General features: G+C 46.3%; 1 protein-coding gene across 1 annotated transcript; it reads right to left on the reverse strand.

The window, feature by feature from the left end:
- Positions 1–1,432: 1,432 nt before the first annotated feature.
- CBY2 (chibby family member 2) lies at positions 1,433–13,478 on the reverse strand. The gene is given in 4 exon segments (XM_059996012.1): positions 1,433–2,257; positions 2,333–2,659; positions 2,661–2,726; positions 13,404–13,478. Coding segments are annotated over 4 exon segments (1,293 nt in total).
- Between the last annotated feature and the right edge of the window lie 11,497 nt (positions 13,479–24,975).

A 24,975-nucleotide genomic window follows, 5' to 3' on the forward strand; every position in this document is an offset into this window, starting at 1 on the left:
GCACCCCTTCCCAAACTGGGTGACCAGCAGAGTCACATAAACAGAGATTTCAAAGAAAAAACTTAAAGAGATTTCAAGATCAGATAACATTGGCCAATTCTGGGTTCACCGAAGATAAGCAGTTTTCTTCATCGCAGGACCTCTCAGACCCTTTAAGCTGGAGTGTGATCATGAATCTGCCCGAAAGGATTGTCTTCCCCTCGTGGAAACCTTCACTTTCTCAGAGCATTTCAAGGGCTGTTGTTTCCAGGAAGATTCTCTGAGAGCAGTGTTGGGAGTGGGGCAGGGGTTTAACCTCCCACCCCCGGGGGCCATTTGACAAAGCCTGGAAACACTTGCTTGTCACAGCTGGGGGCCAGGTGGCTGTTCCTGGCATCTAGTGCAAAGGCCAGGGATTCTACTAAACATCCTACAACACACGGGACAGCCCTAGACAGAGCTTTCCAGCCCAGTGTCGCCAGCAGCCCAGGTGAAAAGTCCTGGCCTTGAGTGGGCTCTACTCCCGCATCCTCTCCTCCACACTATGACCTCATCAGATGATGAGAGAGCAAGGAGGACAGGAGAAAGGGGAGGAAAACAAGGAAGGAAAAAGGGAGGAAATGAAAAGCAGATGATAATGAAGGCTGAGGTAAGGAAGAGACAAGAGGAAAAAGAAGAAAAGGAAGCCAGATTCGTAACTGCCAAAACTTGGAAGCAGCCGAGAAGTCCTTCGGTAGGTGAATGGATAAACACACTGCAGTAAATTCAGACAAGGGAACAGCATTCAGCATTAAAAAGAAACGAGCTATCAAGCCATGAAAAGACACGGAGGAGACTGAAACGCCTGCTGCTGAAAAGCCTGCCTACTGTATGATTCCAACCATATGACACTCTAGAAAAGGCAAAACCATGGGGATAGTAAAAACATCAGTGGTTGCCGGGGGTGGGAGGCAGGGAAGGATGAACAGGCAGAGCACAAAGGAGTTCTAGGGCCGTGAATATACTCTGTATATACTCTGTTCCATCCCATAGAATGAACCCACCCAGAGTGAACCCTAATGTGAACCGTGGCTTTGGGTGATAATGATGTGTCAGTGCAGGTTCATCAGTTGTAACAAGTGCGCCCTCTGGCGGATGATGTTGATAGCGGGGAGGCTGCGGGTTGGTGTGTGGGGTAGAGGGTATGTGGTACATCTCTGTACTTTCTGCTCCATTTTGCCGTGAGCCCGCAAGTGCTCAAAAGAAAGAAAAACGAGAAAGAAAGCAGAGCAGCACGCGCGATTAGCGGCCCTCGCCTTCTCACATCTTTATTGCTTCTCTGAGTTGACCAGGCCACTCGTTCTGCTCTTGCACGGGCACCAGCTGGTGGAGGCGGGCGAAGCGACCACGGGAAGGCGGGCGATGCCGTTTGGTGGCCCAGCTCTGGGCTTCGGTGCGGCTCGGACGGGGAGCCTCAGACCCTGCTGGGCTTCTTGGGGTCTTTGTTCTTGGTCGGGATGAAGGCGTACAGCTCCTCGATGAGCAGCTCCATCCGGGCGGTGACCTCGGTCACCGTGTCGATGACCAGCTTCTGCTGGAGCTTCAGCTTGTTGTTCTCCCACAGCGCCTTGCTCTCCTGGAAAATGCGGTGCTCCTCGCGCAGCACGTGCAGCGCCCGGTTCTCCTCCTGCAGGAGCCGGTTCTCCTCGCGGAGGGCCTGCAGGGTCTTGTTCTCCTTCTGCAGCGCCTGCAGCGCCTGGCTCATCTCCCGCAGCAGCTCCAGGGACTGGCCGCCGTCGGGCAGGCCCGGGCCCGCCTTGCCCACCTCCTCCCTGGGCTGCCCTGACAGGTTGCTGAGCATCTCGTGCAGGGTCCGGAGCGTCTTGGAGTCCTCCTGCGGGGCCTGGGGGCCCTTGGGCTCCTCGAAGGGGGAGGAGAGGCCCACGCCCTGGTCCGGCAGCAGCCCGTGGGGCGCCTCATGGGGCGAGGGGACCGGTTTGATCTCGGTCGAGGCCGCCTTCTCGTCCGGCTGGGCCCAGTAGGCCTTTCTCTGCTCCAGCAGCTGCTGCAGGGCCCGGTTCTCCTCCCGGAGGAGCTGCAGGGTGCTGCTCTCCCGGCCGCCGTGCACCTGCAGGTCCGGGTCCTTCTTCGCCGCCTCCAGGGACGAGGCGTTGTCCTTGTGCAGCAGTGGCGAGGAGGCCCGGCCGTCCTCGCGGCGCAGCGCGGCCTGGTGCACCTCCCATAGGACCTGCAGGATCTTGCTTTCCTCGCGGAGCGTGCGGTTTTCCGCGCGCAAGAACTGGTTCTCCGCGCGCAAGGACTGGTTCTCGGCGCGCAGGGACTGGTTCTCCGTGCGCAGGGACTGGTTCTCCACGCGCAGGGACTGGTTCTCCGCGTGCAGGGACTTGTTCTCCTCCTGCCGCAGGCACTCCTTGGCCAGCCGCTTGTGGTGCAGCTTGTGGTGGAAGGACGAGGACGGGGAGAAGTAGGGGGACTGCAGGCGACAGTTCTCACTCACCCACCGCCCGTCCTGGAAGACGAACGTCTCGTCGCTGAGCTGCACGCGGGGAGGGTTGTAGTCCAGCTCCAGGTCCACCTGGGAGGTGGGGCTTTCCATGGGGTCCAGGGGCACGGAGGGGAAGCGGTTCGGCAGGTAGGAGTGCTGGCTGACCGCCCGGCGGCTCAGCCTGGGCAGGGAGGTCCTGCCTGGCCCAGCGCGGGGTGGGGTACAAGTTGTGGAGCCTCAGGAAGAGCTCGGCTGTACCCCTCTGCGGGAGAGAACAGGGAAGCCCAGAGTTAGCGAAGGAGCTGACGCACCCGAGGCTGGCTGACCACATGAGAGGCCGGGAGACCCCACAAGAAACCCAGTCTGGAGGTCTGGACTGGCCACAGAGGGCGCTTTTGCCCTTGGTCTCTTGGGTTCCTCGCGAGGAAATGACATCGGTCCTCCTTATTCGCGGTTCTATAAAGTCCCGCGAACACACAATTCGCGACTACTGTACCATTGCTCCAAAGAGACGCACGGCGTTAGGTTCCTGCTAGCCTCTGGTCACATTTTCCTCATCCAATCAATAAATAACTTTGTCTGCTGTTGAAAGACACCTTATTTTAAATGTACTTTTGATTCATTACATTGAACTTGCGGTCAACAGCACTGTGACTCATGCGGGAAGGAAGCTTACCTAGCAGGTGTTTTCTCTGTAAGGCACATCACATCACTGCTTTCTGGTGCTTAAGACGACTAGACAGCACTGCAGCGCTATGCTTGAGGGCCATTTTAGACAGAGAAACACCAACAAAAAGCACAAGAGTGTGAAAACAGTGACACTAAATAAACTGTGAAACGGACACTTTTACAGTCTGAGAGCTGAAACAAGAAGGCACCTCCAACTGGAAATGTGTGCATCAGGTAACTCAAATTTTTCATCATTCTGTGCATGTCTATGAATAATCATGAAAGTGAGACAAGTATTGATTTTGGGGCTGCAAACTAATCTTAGTGAAAAAAATTTAGGCAGATTCACAAATATGGAATCCATGAATAATGAGAATCAAGAATATATCATGGGGCTTCCCTGGTGGCGCAGTGGTTGAGAGTCCGCCTGCCGATGCAGGGGACGTGGGTTCGTGCCCCGGTCCGGGAAGATCCCACATGCCGCAGAGTGGCTGGGCCCGTGAGCCATGGCCGCTGAGCCTGCGCGTCCAGAGCCTGTGCTCCGCAACGGGAGAGGCCACAACAGTGAGAGGCCCGCGTACCGCAAAAAAAAAAAAAAAAAAAAAGAATATATCATGGAGGATAAAGGCATTGATATTGGAATCAACCAACTGTTTGAGTCCTCGCCCCATTATTTGATTAGTTACAAGAACATGGACAAATTATGTGAGCTTTAGTTACCACGCTTTCAAATTGGGGTAACTGCACCTACTGCCTTGCCTCATAGAAATATTTTAGGATAAAAGAGGTAATGTGTGAAAGCACTAAGCACGGGTTCTCGCACACTTCTGTCACCCTAGAGGAAGAATAAACACTGTTCTCCAGCCACCGGAGCTGCAGATGTGTATCCACAATTGGCATCACCCAACAGCCACTCACATTGTCCCAAATGGCAGTGCTACTGGTAAGTGCCACAGCCCCTTTAACACCAGCCAACATGGTGCTAGGCTTAAAACAGAGTCCAGCTGATAATTCTGGAAAGGAAGGGCACCATCACAGACTTATCACTGAGCAATGGGAGTTCAACGTGTGGCAGTGAAGACATCAAAGGATACCAGGGAATGCATACAGAGGAATTCATGATGGTGGCCACGCACCTCGAAACCACCACATAAAAAGAGGATCGGAGCCACAGAGCTTAAAGCCAGCAAACCACTGCCACACTCCTCAATATAGAAGATAAGCTGAGTGCGTTTTAAATGCACATTTTGGAGCCTTTACTTACAAGACTCATTCACTCATTCACTCATCCATCTGTATTTCTAACCAGCTCCCTCCGGTGATTCTGGCTTCCGGTGGTCAGAACTGCTCTGAGCCAGGTAGAATGCAGTTTGCTCAGGTGAGGGCTACACCAGGGCTGAAGGCCAAGGGGTCAAGACTGGGGTCACACAGATGCTCATCCCGGTTCTGTTGCTGATGGGCAGCGTGGAACTAGAGAGCTCTCACCCTCTCTGAGACCCAGATTTTCACTAGTACGAAAGAGAGTCAGACTCTGTGACCTTAACGGCACCACCTTCCAACACTGAAAGTCAGCAAACTGTACCTGTCAACTGGAAATAATAACACGTGCCCTGCTTAGTTCACAACACCGTTGTGAGGATTAAATGAGATAATGAATGCAAAAGTGTTTTTAAAACTGCCAGGTGCCACAGAAATGTAAGAAATGTAAATGTAAGGTATTGTTACCAAGAAAAGGAGGTTTCACTAATGGAGGAATTCTGAGATGAATTCAAAAAGCAGTGAACAAGTGGGATGCATCCTGGAGAAGAGGTAACAATTGCAGCCATGAATTTAAATAAAAATAAGATCATGAGAGCTGCTTCTAAATACACCAAAAGCATTTCATCCAAGTGCACTGCAAGGCTCTCCAAATATTAATTTCTCGTTTCTTAGGTTATTTTCAAAATTGTACAGATAGAGAAGATAGAAAACAAGTCAGGTTATTCACATTATATATATAGGCATATAGAGATACATAATTTGTACAGCGTATAAAGTTGGTTAGAATTCTTTAAGACCCAAAGAGCTAGATAAATAGAAGGCATGATTCTATGCTATTAACTTTCCAATAAGCACGTCATTAACTTTGTAAGGTTGTGCTTAGTCTTCCAGAGAGCAAAGGCGCAGGGACATTCTGCAATCAGAACCTTATTCATTTTAAATAAATCCAGCCTCCATGGTTATCATCCTTCTCAATGGGAGAAGCACAATGGCTCTTGTGACTGAACCTGTGATCAGAATGAACCCCATTGTGAAGAGCCCAGACCGTTTCCTTATACATTTAAGGTGCTTTGATCCCAGACTGGGAAGATTAGCCAAGGTCAATAAGGAGTAAATCTTGAGAGGTCCTCTTCATCCTCCAAGGATGAAGCACTACAGGAATCCATCTCCGCAGTAATATCCTGCTCTTGAAGATGTTACTATGGAAAATGTAGTTTTAATCCATGATGGGTATACCCATCAAGAGAAAGAAAGGGAAGAAGTTTTGCGCTACTGAATTCATTTAATCTTCACAACACTGATTTAATAAGGTGTTATTATTCCCATTTTACAGATGGAGAAACTAAAACTCAGAGAAGTTAAATAACCAGCACCAGTTCACTCAGTAAGTCACAAATCCAGTTCTGGCTCCCTGAACTTATATATGTGAAGCACACATGTAGGAAATCTCCAAGAATTAAGCAAAGGACTTTCACTACTTGGGGACTTTCTATTATGGAAAATTTCAAACATACACAAAAAGAGAGATGATAGTCTAATAAATTTCCATGTACCCAGCTTCGGCAGTTATCAAATCAAGGCCACACCTGCTTCATCTATACCTTCATCCAATTCCAGAACCATTCCCCTGCCGCTGGGTTATTTCAAAGCAAAGTATAGACACTGTGCTGTTTTTTTTATTATTATTATTTTTTGTTTGTTTTTTGCCATAGGGGGGCCTCTCACCGCTGCGGCCTCTCCCGTTGTGGAGCACGGGCTCCGGACGCGCAGGCTCAGCGACCATGGCTCACGGGCCCAGCCGCTCCGCGGCATGTGGGATCTTCCCGGACCAGGGCACGAACCCGTGTCCCCTGCATCGGCAGGCGGACTCCCAACCACCGCGCCACCAGGGAAGCCCCACTGTGCTGTTTTATCCATAAATACATCAATGCGTATTGTTTTAACAAAACCACAATACCATTATCTTCCCTTTAAAATTTAACAATGATTCCTTAATATCAACAAATACTGATTCAGATTTCCCCAACTCTCTCATTTCTTTTTTTTTTTTTTTTTTTTTTTTTTTTGCGGTACACGGACCTCTCACTGTTCTGGCCTCTCCCGTTGCGGAACACAGGCTCAGGACGTGCAGGCTCAGCGGTCATGGCTCACGGGCCCAGCCGCTCGGCGGCATGTGGGATCTTCCCGGACTGGGGCACGAACCCGCATCCCCTGTATTGGCAGGCGGACTCTCAACCACTGCGCCACCAGGGAAGCCCTCTCATTTCTTTTTTATGATTGATTTCTATCAGAAAGATAGTCTCCCTGATCCAGGTGAACAACCAAAGAGAAACCTCTGGTGCTTTATACCTGTTCATAGTATCCTTGATGGCCTTTAAATCACCCTACTCAGTCAGCTGCCTTTATTTTATATCCATATCCTGAACTGGGTACCCAAGGGACTTTCAACTATCCCCTCAACATAAAGGCACTAAATAAAAACTTAACATGTGGGTGGCGGATCCCTAGCTATAGAGACAATTTGGGTATTTGGGCCCTTGTCCTTACGCATGCCATTGGGTGACCTCGGTTACATCCTCTAACCCTCTGACCTTGGTTTCCACTTCTGTATAATGAAAGGTCAGTAGCATTATCTCTAATATCCTCTTGTCTAACTTCCTCTGGTCGAAGGGATCCATGTTTACAAACTGGCATCACTATGGCCCCAGCAGTCCTCTTTTATCAACCTAGCTGACATCGTGTCCCCTCCCTTAAATGACCAACACCTTCCAAGCAAGTCCTGTGCTGTCTCTGTTCCGTGCCCACGCACCTAATCTGGAAAATACTGATGGACTGATAGGTCTCCTTTACCTCCTTAACCAAGAGACCAAACGCTCCTCTTATGAAAGTCCTTCTATCCTTCCTCTTATCCCCAGACAGGACCCAGAAGGTGGCCAAGTCCAGCACTGCCTCATGGCCTAGTTTCTTAGATAAAACACTTAAATACTGTAAACATTTTAATAGCCATATATTTATTTTAATGGGTATTGGGAAAATATACCTATTTTATCAAACCCACAATCCTGTGGATAGGATTTAGATGAAGCTAACGTAGAGCAGCATCTTTTCTTTTTCTGAAAATGAGACGATCTAAGGGGAAATACTAAATATACACGATTTCAGATACACCGAGAATCGTGCTTAAACTTTGGGAAGGGATTGAGGCAAGACAAATTCTTTCTTTCCCGTATTTCCCTGATTCCAATCAGACCTAGCTGGACTTATTAGTCCTCCAAGGAAACCTCTTTCTTGGCCTTGTGAAAACTTCTCACCCTAATCTATTCCCACTCTAAACATTCTTGCACCAAATCACATTTATGTCAATGAATCAACTAACATTAACTTGGCGTCTGTTCTCAGGGAACTTCCAATCAATTTGAAAATCAGTGCATAGCAACCATTATTTCTTGGGGTAAGTGAGGGAGGTGGACGTGCAGCAAGCATTAATTCTGGCACCACAGTATGGGGAACAGGGGACTGGACATCGTAACACTGAAAAGGGTCCTGGGTCTGTGCTGTATGAGCGCATAGCCTTTACAAAATCACTTAATTTCTCTGCCTCAGTTTCCATATCTAGAAAATGTGGATGCTAGCATGATTCAGAGCCACCCCCTATGTTCGTGCAGGCTATACAATGCCCAGCTCTAGAGGGTGCCATTCACAACTGGTGTTGCAGTGCACAACCTGTGCAACCATCCACAGCAGTTTTACTAACATCTGCCCTATTTATTTCAGATGCTTTGTTGTAGAGTTCAAAAATAAAAGGAGAATATGTGACATCTTCTTTGTTTATAGAGAGCTACAGACATGCAAGAATGGTTACTGTGAATTCAGAAGAGAAGTTGCTTAGCATTTCCTTCGATTGTATAGAGCAAGGAAAAGGAAGTAACACTGAATGACTATTATGTGATGATATGCTAACGGATTTCCACAATCATAAGTAATATCTTACTGAAAAGAGCTACCATGGTTCCACCAAAGATCACATAGCCAGCAAGGGTTTAAAACCAGGATATCTGACTCCAGACTGCAGGCTCATTCTAGCTCTTCATAATGCCCAGATATTTTATTTTGCATGTGTGTTGATATCATTCCTTTGCAGTGATTCTCATACGTCTTGTCCCATCTTGTCCCCAGATGAATAAATTGTAATTATCTGAGCACAGTGACCCGTCCCTTACTTTTTTTGACATCCCTAGTCCTGGAAGTTAGAAGAACACATTTCACATACACTGGTGGTGTGATGAGTCCTTAGCAATGCACTAATCAACCAAAGTGCACTGAAAGGTAAGGAGGAGATATCAGATTGAACTACACAAAACTGTTAACATTATACTATTTTGGGCCCTCAAAAGTGGTGATTTTGTTTACCTTAATATTTTTAGTCTATTTAGGAAAGCCGTATCCACATTTCAATTCACATTTTTAAACTGCAGAGCTGTTACATCATGGGGTTTTCCCCATGTCCATCTACACAGTCCCTAAAGGAAGCCGTCCTCTGCACACAAGCATGCTGGTGGTCCACACTGCCATCTTGAACCTATAATCCAATGAGACTAGAGGTCTTAAATTCCCAGTAGCTTTGGGCTTAAAAGTCCCATCTTTGACTGCTCTTGTGAAAGTCGCTTAACTTCTCTGAATGTCACCTCTAAAATGAACCCCCATGTAGCTGCTCTGCCCTGTTCCTGGTGGTGCTGTGAGACGCTAAGAAAGTGGTCGGTAAGCTGTCATAAAGACCAAACAGGGGCTTCCCGGGCGGCCCAGTGGTTAAGACTCCTCACTTCCAATGCAGGGGGCGTGGGTTCGATCCCTGCTCGGGGAATTAACATCCCACATGCCGCGGAGCCAAAAGATTTTTAAAAAGACCAAACAGATGGCCAGCTCTACTAGTAAAGCTTAAACGTTCCTGGCCCAAAACACTCTAGCAAATGCTGAATGTATTTCTTTACAAAAGGACTTTGCAAAAAGTGAGCATCTGATAAGCAAACCCTCGAGGTAAAACATCCCAGGCCCCCTTAGCCAATGTCTGAAGCCAGCTCCTTCTTGGTGGGTCTCCTCAACCAGTGGTGTCACTGGGTTGGTTTCATGGGCTAAACTAATCTGTCCTTGGTGTCATTGAGCCCCACCAAGAGGTCTGGGCCAAGAAAAAGCGCCTGGAACACCCCCGAAAGTTCTCTTCAGCCTAGGAGGCAGAGTCTACAGCAGCCTGATTCAAGCCCCCAGAGAAGCCTGGCCTGGTCTCCCCATGAAGGAAAGGACGGTCTCTTCCTTGACCTGTGGGAAATGCCCTCACATGTGGATGCAGACCCAGTAGGTGGGAGAGGAAGAGGGGGGCTTCCTCATGAAAGAACAGGATATGAGAAAGGATGCAGGAGGAGAAGACAAATGGCCATGGCGCTCATCACACCTCGCATCTGGCTTTGTTAGGAAGGTGACCAAGAGACGCTGCCCTCAGGGGCAATGTGCTCCCACTTGTGGCCTAAGTAAGATGCATTAGTGCTGAGGATCCAGGAAGGGCCCTGGGCACCAACATCTCCCTCACCGGTGCCTGAATCCCACCTATGGTTGGGAATCCGTCCTTAACATCAGGCCTGGCCTTCTCCCTGGCATCTCCTTTTTTTGTGGGCCTCTCATTGTCACAGCCTCTCCCGTTGCGGAGCACAGGCTCCAGACACGCAGGCTCAGTAGTTGTGGCGCACGGGCCTAGTTGCTCCGCGGCATGTGGGATCTTCCAAGACCAGGGCTCGAACCCGTATCCCCTGCATTAGCAGGCAGACTCTCAACCACTGAGCCACCAGGGAAGCCCTGGCATCTCCTTTTTAAATGCATTTGGTCCTAGAAGGAAAATGCATGAAATCACCAACTATGTGCTTCTGTCAGATCACCAGCCTTGTGTGTGGCAAGTGGAGACCGTGGAGGAGGAAAAGCCAGTGGAAGGGCGGGCAGGGCAAAGGCAAAGGAGAGGTGATAAGACCAAAGTCTCTCTCTGATGCTAAGGGGTGTCTAAGGACCAGGACTCTGAGGGGGACCTTCTGGGCTGGAATTTCTGGGGCTGCTGGCCTCCCATCTAAATAGTTCGGCAACAGGGCTAGACAATGACTAGCCAGTTTAGCTGACATGCACTGAGGTTCTCTCCACTCCTGGAGAAGTACGGCTACCACAGACCAGAAGAGACGTCCAAATGCTCCCAGCAGACGTCAAGCCTGTTGACCAAGATTTTTAAAGCCCTACTTTGCCAGCATTACTGAGGGTTATGGTCAGAGAACATTCAACCATCTGGGGTTACTTTTCAAACATGTGAAGCTGAGAGGCCCAGGATGCTGGAAGGAAAAGCCATATCCGCCACTAATTTTCAGACCAGGTTGACAAGGCTAGTGTCTCATTATCATATTTTTAAATTAACTCCGTTCCGAGCACCATGAGAAAGTCAATGCTGGTTTTAAGAAATGCGAACAGGTAAGAGGATAATTCATGGGTCAGTGTGACTGATTTTGATAGAATCATAAACTAACAGCAAAGAGGATGAAGATGTCGTCTGTCATGTATCTGGTAGTTTTAGCTAATTGTTTAACACACAATCTTCTGAAATCTTCCTCCTAACACTTATTCAAATTGGTAGAGATACAGGCATTGTTGGTGGATTCCATAGCTTCTGAAGAACAAACCCAAACAAAGGGGACTGAGAAAAGGCAACAGCGAGGGATGAGGGGGGCCCTGGAGGGTGCTGTGGGAGCTCATTCTGACCTGGTATAGATCCTTCATTAATGATCTCACAGGAAACAGTGCTTTTATGAAACTCACAGATAGCGCTCACTGGGGACATGGGAATGCTGGCGAGAACTGAATCATTATGCACAAAAGGAACCAGGAGGGCAGACAGCTTGGGCAGGAAGTAACATCAATGGCTGGCGAGTTAATGTGTTGGAGGGAAATAGACCAGAAAACACAAATGTTTAATGTGAGGAAGAAAAACTGGAAATCAATAAGACCTGCAAAGACCTAAGGGTGAAACAAATAGCGAACCATAGGCATGTGCGATGGAAATGAGAAGCGCCAGGCATGACTGGGAGCTGGGAGGCCAGAGGTACTTTCTGGAGACACAGAGCTGCTGCTGCAATCCCCTTCCCAGATGAATGGGCTCAGCCTCCAAATGAAGCAGAATGTGGCAGATACACGCAGGGAGCTCACGGTAGGCGGTGAAGATGGGCGGAGAAGAGGCACCATCTCTTAAGAGCAAGGGAAGAAGCAGGTGGCATGTGCCCAGCTTGCGGCATAGCAGAGGAAGTGGGCACTGACCCGGCTTCAAGCCTTTAACTCCAGCTCTGACATTACTAGTGGGCTTCCTAGGGTTCCCAGTTCCCGTTGCTATACCATCTCTCCCTTGCACTGCATGGCCCAGTGCCACCATATGATCAAATCAGGGCTCAATCTCCCTTCCTCCCCTTGTTTTTTGTTTTGTTTTGTTTTTGTTTGTTTGTTTGGCCACACCATGCAGCATGCGGGATCTTAGTTCCCCGACCAGGGATCGAACCTGTGCCCCCTGCAGTGGACGTGCAGAGTCTTAACCACTGGACCGCCAGAGAAGTCCTCATTTGGGGAGGTCCAGTCAGCACACTGGTCCCTCTCACAGCTCTAGTGATGGCCCAGTTCAGATCATCTAAACTTACAGATGCCCCCTTCACCCCAAGCGCCAGCCTAGAGTACCCTGCCGGGTGTCTGGAACCTGCCGCAGGACTTGTGCCCCCTTGGCAGGTATACGCATGAGACACATCTGCCCATGTGCCCAGGCAGCAGGTGTCCTCTAATTTCATGCTCTCCAAGATCCCAGGATGCCCACTGGCGATCAATCCTGTTCCTACACGTCCCTGGACAGAGCTTTCAGATAGTTACCTCTGCACTGGATTCCTCCACTCTACATTTCAGCCCCTCTGGTTGCACCACCATAATCTTCCAACAGGGCCTTGGGTGACTCTGGAGAAGCAAGGCTGCCCCCTTTGTGACACAGCAGTAGGAACAATCCAATCAGGAGGACCTCTCCCAGGAAACCCAGCCTGTCATCCGTTCATTGGCCTCCATTCTGAACCCCCCAGGCCCACCCCTCTTACGCTCTCTCTGTCTTTGGTATACAGCAGGCCTTCATTCTCTTGACGCCTCCGCATGACCCTGTACCCCTCAGCCCACATCCTAGGTTCATGGATTCAGTCGTCTGCTTTTGACTGCAAGTCTCAGTTCTAATTCTGCCCCCATAAATCCAGAGTAGTTGTACAACAGCAAGCACCAAAAGATGTAATTTTGAGAAAATTGGCTTATTTCCGAGAGTCACAGAAACTTCAGGTGGTAGGGCTGGAAGCTCTTCCCAGATCACCTAACCCACCCCGCTCATTCAAGGGATGAGAAACCCAAGACGCTGAGTGACTAAGTGGCCTCCCCCAGGGACACAGCTGGCTGGCGGCTGACCTAGAACTAGAATCTGAGGCCCTGACTACTCTGCTCCTTCTATGACATCCTGCTAGAGTTTTGACAGAGGAGGGCTATTCTGGCTAAAACTGAGAGGTTGCATCCTTCTGTGATTATCTCTACCTGAGGTAGAAAAACACTGATTGGAATTTCTAGGCTTTCAGATCTGGTATCTCTTTTTCTTGTAAAATTTGGCCTCAAGTGCTGTGGAAAAGAGGAAATAAGTAGATTTCTGCTTCCCAGCCCATCCTCTGGACCTCAACTTCTCACCTGAAAAACAGAGGACTTTTTACTACTCACTTATCCCCTCTTGTTAATTATGTACGTTATGAAAATCTGAGTCTGAAAGAATGTGAAGATGATATCTGATACGATGCTTTATCAGTCTCTGAACAGAATTTAAGACAGGTATTACAGTTGATGGAAAAGCTTTCTGAAAGTGTGTGGCGCAGAGATACCGATACCTACTACCTTTTCTAAAATTATTATTTCTATCTCAAGTGAAAAGCCATACCAATGTTAGGTGCCAGGTGTAGGTCCTATGCAGAAGTTGGTCACCAGAACACTCAGAACATTCCAGGGGTGACATCACAAAACAATATGATGTTTTTCATGGCTCATGGTCTCTCTCTGAGCATCACAGGTGGGAATGAGGCATCTGATGGTCAGCAAGAGCTCACCCTGGTTGTGTCCACATGGCCGGTCAAGGTCGGTGTGACACACAATAGCCCAAACACGGGCCCCCTGTTTGGTCATCCTGGCTGACATTTACATCCCCACGGCCAGGCTGGGCCGAGACCCCTATCCTCTCTCCAGGGGTGGCATCTTCTACTTGGATTACTCGAGAAGGAAGAAACCCAGACCAAGAGAAAGAATGTAGTCTGAGATGTTTTTTGATACCAATCTATTCTTCAGTTCTCTGACAGCAACTGGATGTCCTATACTTCAATTCTGACACACCCCACCTGGTGTTGGCGCCAGATTCCACAAGTTAAAGGGCTCAGTCCCACACAACTGCTCCCACTTCAGATGTCAGTCACAAGTCTTGGGCCACCAGTACTTCTAACTAACCAGCTATAAATCAGAGGCTCGCAGTTTTGCTGATTTGCTAGAAGAGCTCAAAGAACTCAGGAAAACGCTTTACTTACAAATACAGGTTTTGGGTTTTGTTTTTTTTAATGAAACATACAGCTCAGGAACAGTCAAATGGAAAAGATGCTTAAGGCAAGGTATGAGGGGAGAGGGAGGCAGAGCTTCCATACCCAGCAGGGCACACCACCCTCCCTGCATCTTCATGTGCTCCCCAACTCGGACGCTCTCCAAACCCTGTCGTCTAGAGGTTTTTATGGAGGTTTCATTATACGGTCATGACTGATTATTTCATTGGCCTTTGGTGATTGAATAATAAAAGATAGATCTATCACTCAAGAAATCCCAAGGGTTTTAAGTTACTCTGTGCCAGGAACTAGGAACAAAGACCAAACATATATTTTTATTAGACCACATGTAGAAACTGCTGACACCTGGGCTTCACGAAAGGGACAGCCTAGTCCCCTGGCTTCAATTCCGTCAAATCATTTGCCTCTAGAGGCTGTCAGTGGGAGCCCTCCTGTGTACCTTAAGTCTCCCATTAGGCGGGGAACTCCAACCCCACACTATTATGCCACCTGCAGGGAAAGAAGTGGTGGACCAGGGTAGGGTCACTGTAACAGCCCACCAGAAGCTCCTGCACCCAAGTTACATGCAAGCCTCGCTTTAAGAAAATCCGATGTACAAAAAAATCAAGGACATACATGTGTAAAAACCAAGAAAGTAATTAATCACATTATCAAAGAATTTCTCATTTTCAATGGGAACTTCTCCTAGGGTTTCTTTTTTAATTTTTATTTTATTTCTTAATTGTGGTTACAAACACATAACATTAAATTTTCCATCTTAGGGACTTCCCTGGTGGTGCAGTGGTTAAGAATCCGCCTGCCAATGCAGGGGACACGGGTTCGAGCCCTGGTCCAGGAAGATCCCACATGCCATGGAGCAACTATGCCCATGTGCCACAACTACTGAGCCCACATGCCACAACTACTGAAGCCCACGTGCCTAGAGCCCGTGCTCTGCAACAAGAGAAGCCACCACAATGAGAAACCTGCGCACCACAATGAAGAGTAGCCCCTGCTCGCCGCAACTAGAGAAAGCCCGCACGCATCAACGAGACCCAACGCAGTCAAAAATAAGTAAATAAATAAATAAATTTATTAAAAAAAAATTTCTTTTCCATCTTAAACATTTTTGAGTATACAGTCCAGGAGTGTCAAGTACATCCACATTGCTGTGCAATGGATCTCTAGAACTTTTTCATCTTGCAAAACTGAAACTCTATGACCATTAAACACTACCTCCTCTCCCACCTACCCCCCAGCCCTGGGAAACCACCTTTCCACTTGCTATTTCTATGATTTTTGACCTCTTTAGATACCTCATATGAGTGGAATCATATAGTATTTGTCCTTTTGTGACTGGCTTACTTTAGCATCATGTCCTCAAAAAACCTCCATCTGGGGGCATGTGACAGGATCTCCTTTTTTTAAGCTGCATAATATTTCTTTGTGTTTATATACCACACATTTTCTTTCTTTATCCATTCATTCATTGATGAACATTGGGTTGCTTCCACCTCCTCTTGACTATTGTGAATAATGCTTCAGTGAACATGAGTGTGCAAAGATCTCTTTGAGATCCTGCTTTTAATTCTTTTCGATATATACACAGAATTAGGACTGCTGGATCATATGTTTTATGTTTAATTTTTTGAGGAACCTCTACACTGTTTTCCACACCAGCTGTACCATCATTTCCACCAACAGTGCCCAAGGGTTCCCATTTTTCCACATCCTCATTGACACTTGTTTTCTCTTTCTCCAAGTGTTTCTGTAAGTGATTAACTCCCACACTGCCTGAAAACACAATTCGGTTTTTCCTTAAACACACGCCTCATGGAAGCACCTGCACAGGCACCTCTGAGGCTGAGCTGGGAAGACTAAACAGAGAGGGAAGTGGCTGTATTCATTTCCTAGGGCTGCGCAAAGGACCATGAACCGAATGGCTTAAAACAACAGAAATGCATTGTCTCCCGGTTCTGGAGGCTGGAGGTCCAAAATCAAGGTATTGGCAAGACCAGGCTCCCTCGGAAACCTGGAGGGGAGAACCTTCCTCGCCTCTCCCTGAGCGTCTGAAGGCTGCTGGCAGTCCTTGGCCTGCCTTGATCGCACTGCAGTGCTTCAGTCTGTGCCTATGGCGTCAGACGGCGCTCTCCCCGCGGGTCTGTATCTGTTCTCGCCTTAAGAGGGCACCAATCATATGGGACTAAGGCCCACCCTACTGTGGTATAACCTCATCTTAACCAATTACATCTGCAATGACCCTCTTTCCAAATAAGATTACATTCAGAGGTACTGGGGGTTCTGCCTTCAACATATCATTTTGGGGGGGACACAATTCAACCCATAACATAACCTAATATTAACCGAACATATAATAAACACCAGCACTGTGCTAGGTACTTTATGTTATCTTCACTTAATCAGAGTCACTGGCAAATATGCAGATCCTACCACCCTCGGGATACAGCCCACCCTTGGGGTCCCTAAGCCCATCACCCTGGCCCACCTCCAGCAAGTTCAGTTGATTCCCTTTTTTCCCACCTCTAGTGCCAAGGAACACAAGCTCTGCCCTGTAAGGCTCCCCACGAACAAAGGACCCTGCTAGTAAGCCTGATGTACTTTATTACTATTACACATATTATATATTATTCATATTTATTATCATTTCCATTCTATTATTTTGCCTGCTGTTAGACCCCCTTCCTTCTCCATAGTTTTGACCATCTGTCCCCTAGTTCGCTCCGGGGTGAGAAAATCCTTACCCCAATCCTGCCCTGAGGCCATATCTGGAGAAAGAAACAGACCACCCATTTAAGTTACTCAGTGGTTTGCTAGTATGACCCCAAAGTCAGACCCGTGATATCAGGGGAGCTCATGGTACAGTTCACTCCTAGAAAGGAAGTCCTGCTACTGGATGATCACGGAGATTCCCTGGGTCCAGACCATGGTGCAAATCACCAAAGACAGCTGCTGATAGATTTGGATATAGGGTAAGCGAGAAAGGACCTAGGGCACTACTTCCCTCCTTCCTCACCTCTGCCATAGTCCTTTGCCTTTTCTCTGCAGAGGCCTGGCTCCAGGGCGAGGGGCAGCCACCAGATCTGTGGCTGACAGTGACAGCCCTCACAGCACGCAGGTGACTCATTATCCACGCTATCTGGTCAAAGCCCCCCCCCACCTCATCCTAGTAGGGGGCGTGCTGAGGGAAGGAAACAAAGCAAATAGGCACACGGACTGGCCTGCCACATTGGCATGAAAAGAACTTCTTTTACTGAACCCAAAGGAAAGGCACCGATAAGAATAAATGAGGCTGCAGATAGCAAGGTCACGGACACTGGCCACAGAAGACCTGTGTGCAAATCTGCGGGTCCAGAAATAGTTATTTACTATGTGTCTTAGTCAGCTCTGTCTGCTATAACATCCACAGACTGGATGGCCTAACAACTGACTTTTATTTCTCGTAGTTCTAAAGGCTGGGAAGTTCAAAATCAAGGTGCTGGCAGATTTGGTTCCTCATGAGGCCCGTTTCCAGGTTTGCAGATGGCCACCTTCTCAGTGCGTCGTTACACAAGAGAGAGACAGAGACACAGAGAGAGAGCGAGAGAGAGAGCGAGAGACAGAGACAGAGACAGAGACAGAGTGTGTGTGTGTGTGTTCTAGTCTCTCTTTCTTTTTTATAAGGACACTAATCCCATCCTTAAGACTTCATCCAAACGTAATTACCTTCCAAAGGCCAAACCTCCAGATACCATCACACTGTGGATTAGGGCTGCACAATATGAATTTTGGAGGGACACAAACATTCAGTCCATCACTATGTGACCTGGGCAAGTTACCCCAGCTCTCAGACGCTCAGTTTACTCATCTCCAAACTAAGGAAATGACATCTAATTTGAGATCACATATGTGAAGAAGCCGACAGTAAGCTCTCAATAATCATTGTTTTGGTGCCTCCAGACATGCTCCCTTTGACTTAAAGTCTCAAGCAGCTGACACACAACTGGTGCTGCTGTTAAAACGGCTTCGTACTACAGCTCGGCTGAGGGCTTGTTTGTTTGCTTGTTTGTTTGATTTGCCTTTTTTTTTTTTTTTGTGGTGCGTGGGCCTCTCACTGTTGTGGCCCCTCCCGTTGCGGAGCACAGGCTCCGGACGCGCAGGCTCAGCGGCCATGGCTCACGGGCCCAGCCGCTCCGCGGCATGTGGGATCCTCCCGGATCGGGGCACAAACCCATGTACCCTGCATCGGCAGGCGGACTCTCAACCACTGCGCCACCAGGGAAGCCCTGCCTTTTGTTTTTAAGAGAAGAGCATTTTGAACTGGGAATCCTGGTACCGGCTCCTGCAGTTGCCCATTAGTTGGGTCTCTTCCTCCTCAGCAGGACACACACATCTGTAACCCAGTACTGAAAAACTTCCTTGAGATTGTGCCCCAAATGTTATGACTCAGATTAACACCGTCATCAATCACCCACGTTCCACGAGCATCCACACTTGGTGGGTACTGCACAGAGCGCAGAGGTAGACATGCCTCGTGGCTTTCTAATCTAAACAGACAGGTAGAACAGAGACAAAGGAAAGGGCAAGCATGCATCCAAGACTCTCCCCGCTTTCCACGTCTGCAGCTTCTCTGGTGATGAATCACACGGGGAAATTCAACAAGAGTAGGGTCCATTAGAGAGCATGGGCCCCTTGCCCTTCCCCAGAGAGCCACAGAAACTGCAGCTCTTGGTCCAGGAGTCAGAGGGGGGTATGGGGCATATGTTCTGACTTTTCTCTCCTTGTCATCTGTGGAGAAGGGGATGGGGAGTTGCGTGGGTGTAGTAAATTATCATGATGGCTGTCCTCTCCAAATCGCATGACATGTTTGGGAAGGTTTGTTATTTTTGCTACATAGAGCAGAGGGCAGCTCTACACTGGAGCCAGAGGAGCAGCCGGAGCCCAGCCAGGCTTTGGGCCAAGCTGCTCTTGGGACAGGCTAGGAGCTCTCACCTTCTGGGGAAGCAGGAGGCAATGGCCAGGAAGAGCAAGAGAGAAGCAGATGAGTCTGTCAGGCAAAAATTACAGATCAACTGTTGGAAAAAGTCTGGGCGGGAAGGAAGTAGAAAAATACAATGTCTGCTCTCAGAGGTGGCTGGCTGAGGTGAATAGCTGTTGTTGAATCAATCACTCACATTTGTGGGAATACTGAAGGAACCAACAGAAGGGGCAGGTGTTGGAAAGCAGGGCAATTGACACACCCAGTTTCCAGAGATAACAGGACAGCAAATCATTCTTGTTGATCACCCGGATACCAAAACCAGACAAAGATACTACAAAAGAAGAAAATTACAGACCAATATCACTGATGAATACAGATGAACAAATCCTCAACAAAATACTAGCAAACAGAATCCAACAACATATTAGAAGGATCATACACCATGATCAAGTGGAGTTTATCCCAGGGATGCAAGGATGCTTCAATATACGCAAATCAATCAAAGTGATACACCATATTAACAAATTGAAGAATAAAAATATGATCATCTCAATAGATGCAGAAAAAGCTTTTGACAAAATTCAACACCCATTTATGATAAAAACTCTCCAGAAAGTGGGCATTGAGGGAACCTACATCAACATAATAAAGTCCATATATGACAAACCCACAGCAAACATCATTCTCAATGGTGAAAAACTGAAAGGATTTCCTCTAAGATCAGGAACAAGACAAGGATGTCCACTCTCATCACTATTATTCAACATAGTTTTGGAAGTCCTAGCCATGGCAATCAGAGAAGAAAAAGAAATAAAGGAATACAAATTGGAAAAGAAGAAGTAAAACTGTCACTGTTTGCAGATGACATGATACTATACACAGAAAATCCTAAATATGCCACCAGAAAACTACTAGAGCTAATCAATGAATTTGGTAAAGTTGCAGGATATAAAATTAATGCGCAGAAATCTCTTGCATTCCTATACACTAATGATGAAAGATCAGAAAGAGAAATTAAGGAAACAATCCCATTCACTATTGCAACAAAAAGAATAAAATACCTAGGAATAAACCTACCTAAGGAGGTAAAAGACCTGTACTCAGAAAACTGTAAGACACTGATGAAAGAAATCAAAGATGACCCAAACAGATGGAGAGATATACCATGATCCTGGATGCAAAGTATCAATATTGTGAAAATGACTATACTACCCAAAGAAATCTACAGATTCAATGCAATTCCTATCAAATTACCAATGGCATTTTTTACAGAACTAGAACAAAAAAATCTTAAAATTTGTATGGAGACACAAAAGACCCCAAATAGCCGAAGTAATCTTGAGGAAAAAAATAACAGAGCTGGAGGAATCAGACTCCCTGACTTCAAACTATACTACAAAGCTACAGTAATCAACACAATATGGTACTGGCACAAAAACAGAAACATAGATCAATGGAACAGGATAGAAAGCCCAGAGATAAACCCACGCACCTATGGTCAACTAATCTATGACAAAGGAGGCAAGGATATACAATGGAGAAAATACAGTCTCTTCAATAAGTGGTGCTGTGAAAACTGCACAGCTACATGTAAAAGAATGAAATTAGAACACTTCCTAACACCATGCACAAAAATAAACTCAAAATGGATTAAAGACCTAAATGTAAGGCCAGACACTATCAAACTTGTAGAGGAAAACATAGGAAGAACACTCTTTGACATAAATCACAGCAAGATCTTTTTTGACCCACCTCCTAGAGTAACTGAAATAAAAACACAAATAAACAAATGGAACCTAATGAAACTTCAAAGCTTTTGCACGGCAAAGGAAACCATAAACAAGATGAAAAGACAACACTCAGAATGGGAGAAAATATTTGCAAACGAATCAATGGACAAAGAGTTGATCTCTAAAATATATAAACAGCTGATGCAGCTCAATATCAAAAAGAACAAACAACCCAATCAAAAATGCGCAGAAGACCTAAATAGACATTTCTCCAAAGAAAACATACAGATGGCTAAGAGGCACATGAAAAGCTGCTCAACATCACTAATTTTTAGAGAAATGCAAATCAAAACTACAATGAGGTATCACCTCACACTGGTTAGAATGGGCATCATCAGAAAATCTACAAACAACAAATGCTGGAGAGGGTGTGGAGAAAAGGGAACCCTCTTGCACTGTTGGTGGGAATGGAAATTGATACAGCCACTATGGAGAACAGTATGGAGGTTCCTTAAAAAACTAAAAATAGAATTACCATATGACCCAGCAATCCCACTACTGGGCATATACCCAGAGAAAACCATAATTCAAAAAGACACATGCACCCCAATGTTCATTGCAGCACTATTTACAATAGCCAGGTCATGGAAGCAACCTAAATGCCCATCAACAGACGAATGGATAAAGAAGATGTGGTACATATCTACAATGGAATATTACTCAGCCATAAAAAGGAATGAAATTGGGTCATTTGTAGAGATGTGGGTGGACCTAGAGACTGTCATACAGAGTGACGTAAGTCAGAAGGATAAAAACAAATATCGTATATTAATGCATATATGTGGAATCTAGAAAAATAGTAAAGATGAACTGGTTTGCAAGGCAGAAATAGAGACACAGATGTAGAGAACAAATGTATGGACACCAAGTGGGGAAGCGGGGGGTGTTGGTGTGATGAATTGGGAGATTGGGATTGACATATATACACTAATATATGTAAAATAGATAATAAGAACCTGCTGTATAACACAGGGAACTCTACTTCAATTCGCTGTACAGTAGAAACCAACAAACACTGTAAAACAGCTATATGCCAATAAAAATAATTAATTAATTAATTTTAAAAAAATCCTTCTTGGTGAAGTCAGAAAGGCGACCATGTGCAGGGCTGGTCCCCACAGGTAACATCGAAGCTCGGGGGCCCCTAGGGCTGCATACTATCCTTGCAAACTTCCCTTCTGAATCTGGAAGCCATTAGAAGTCCCCCCAAAGCTCAGACTTTTTCCTAACACTAGTTAATTTGTTCACTCCGTCCAAGAGTGAGTGAGGCTGTATCAAAAGACATCCCATGGAAAAGACTATCGGTCTCTAAGAAATTCTCCTTTTTTTTTTTTGGAAAAAGTCAAAAGAGGTAACTGCCTGGTCTCTGGCCCCATTCTGAAACAAAACTTGACCTTGGTCGCAGGCAGGCAGATGTCCTGGGAGCGGATGCTTCCAAATGAAGAGGTGGGTGGTCCCACTCCACTTCCAACCAGGAGGGGTGAAACTGAAGGCTCTGTTTATTAGCACAACTCTAATCGTGATGTATGCGATTCTGTACATTTCAGTCTAAGCAAAATATTTTTCCATCGTTTCAACTTTAATTTATTCTTGATGCTTGTTTGCACTCCTGATCTTGAGAGACCCCAACTTCTTTTAATTATTTCTCTTTGCTTGAGCTAGTTAAGGCAAGTTTTTTTTATTTTGTGATTAACACACCAGAAAAGCCAGGAAAACCGTGACAGTGGAAAAATGGTCATCATATTAAATATGGGATTAAAGAGTCTTGAGATTCAAGACAACCACTTCATCTTTCCAGTCCTCCGTTTTCACATCAACAAAACGAAGGAGGTAAATTAGATCAACTTTGTAGTACTCAAAAAATGTTGTTCCACTTCCATGTGGCTTCATGGTTTCTAATGCAAACTCCACAGTCATTTGGTTCACTGTTGCCTTGTAAGTAATATATCATATTCTCTGCAGCTTCTTTCAAGATGTTTTTCATTGTCATTAGTTTTTAGCTGTTATGATGTGTCTAGGCTGGGATTTCTTTAAATTTATCCTGTTTTGGATTCACTGAGCCTTTTATATTTTCCATCAGATTTGAGCATTTCAGCCATTATTTCTTCAAATATATATTTTTTTCTGCATCACATTCCTTCTCCTCTCCTTCTTGGACTCTATTGACACAAATGTTAGACCTTTTTTCATATTTTCCCATAGACTCACCCTGCCCCCTGTCTTTTCAATCGTTTTTCTCTCTGTTGTTTAGATTGGATAGTTTTTTACTGATCTACCTTCAAGTTTACTGACTCTTTCCCCTGTCATCTCTATTCTGCTTCTGAGCCTGTGGTAGACAGAATGGCAACCCAAAGATGTCTACTTCCTAACCCCAAGAACCTGTGAATATGTGGCCTTAACAGCAGATGCTAATCAAATTAAGGATCCTAAGAAAGGGAGATTAGTCTGAATTATCTGAGTGGGCCCAATGTAATCACAGGGTCCTTATAAAAGGGAGACAGGAATTCGAGAGACAAAAAACAGGAGATCTACAGCAGAAGCAGCGGTTGGAGGGATGCACTTTGAAGATGAAGGCTGCCATAAGCCAAGGAATGCAGGCAGCCTCTAGAACGTAGAAAAGGCAAAAAAAATTTATTTTTCCCTGGAGTCCCCAGAAGAAATGCAGCCCTGCTGACACCTTGATTTTAATTTTATAAGATTCATTTCATACTTCTGACCCTCAGAACTGTAAGTTACTATGTTTGTTTTGTTTTAAGCCACTACAGTTGTAGTACTTTGTTACAGCAGCAATGAGGAACTAATACAAAGCCCAGTCATTTAAAAATTTTTGGTTATTGTATTTTTCAGTTCTAAAATTTCCATTTGGTTCTTTATACTTCCTATTTCTTCACTGAGACTTTTCATCTTTTCATTCATTTCAAGCGTGTTCATACTTATTCATGTCTTTTTTTTTTTTTGGGGGGGGGGCAGGTAGGATCTTAGTTCCCTGACCAGGGATCGAACCCACACCCCCTGCATTGGAAACATGGAGTCTAAACCACTGGACCGCCAGGGAAGTCCCCCTCATGACATTTTTATAATAGTGTCTTTTTTTAAAAAAACATCTTTATTGGAGTATAATTGCTTTACAATGTTGTGTTAGTTTCTGCTGTATAACAAAGTGAATCAGCTATATGTATACATATATCCCCATATCCCCTCCCTCTTGCGTCTCCCCCCCACCCTCCCTATCCCACCCCTCTAGGTGGTCACAAAGCACCAAGCTGATCTCCCTGTGCTGTTCAGCTGCTCCTGACTAGCTAGCTATTTTACATTTGGTAGTGTATATATGTCAAAGCTTCGTCCCAGCTTACCCTTCCCCCTCCCGGTGTCCTCAAGTCCATTCTCTATGTCTGCATCTTTTTCCTGTCCTGTCCCTAGGTTCATCAGAACCATTTTTTTTTTAGATTCCATATTTTAATTAACTTATTTGTTTGTTTGTTTGTTTCTGGCTGCATTGGGTCTTCGTTGCTGCGCACGGACTTTCTCTAGCTGCAGCGAGTGGGGGCTACTCTTCGTTGTGGTGCGTGGGCTTCTCATTGCGGTGGCTTCTCTTGTTGCGGAGCACGGGCTCTAGGCACGTGGGCTTCAGTAGTTGTAGCACGCAGGCTCAGTAGTTGTGGCACGTGGGCCCTAGAGCATGTGGGCTTCAGTAGTTGTAGCACGCAGGCTCAGTAGTTGTGGCTTGTGGGCTCTAGAGCGCAGGCTCAGTAGTTGTGGCATATGCGCTTAGTTGCTCCGCAGCATGTGGGATCTTCCCAGACCAGGGCTCAAACCCATGTTCCCTGCATTGGCAGGCGGATTCTTAATCGCTGCACCACCAGGGAAGCCCCCCTAAGCAAAATTTTTAAATCAGCAAAGTAGTTAAATGTGTAATCCCTTCAACTAATTATCCATTAGTTGATCCTTAATGATAATGGAATGCTTGCCAAATAGCATGTGATCTCTGAATAGTGCCAAATAAAGTGATTAAAATGTTTCTTCAAGAAGTAACAAGGGTTCCGTTTGCTCGGCTTTCTCAGTGAATCTTAATGCATTCAGGGCACTGAAAAGTGGATCCGAGATCAGGCTGGCATCACCATAAGGAAGGACAACCTCTAAAGGTAACCATGTCAGAGAAAC

The sequence above is a fragment of the Delphinus delphis genome, chromosome 18, assembly GCF_949987515.2.
Source record: "Delphinus delphis chromosome 18, mDelDel1.2, whole genome shotgun sequence".
NCBI classification, from domain to species: Eukaryota; Metazoa; Chordata; class Mammalia; order Artiodactyla; family Delphinidae; genus Delphinus; species Delphinus delphis.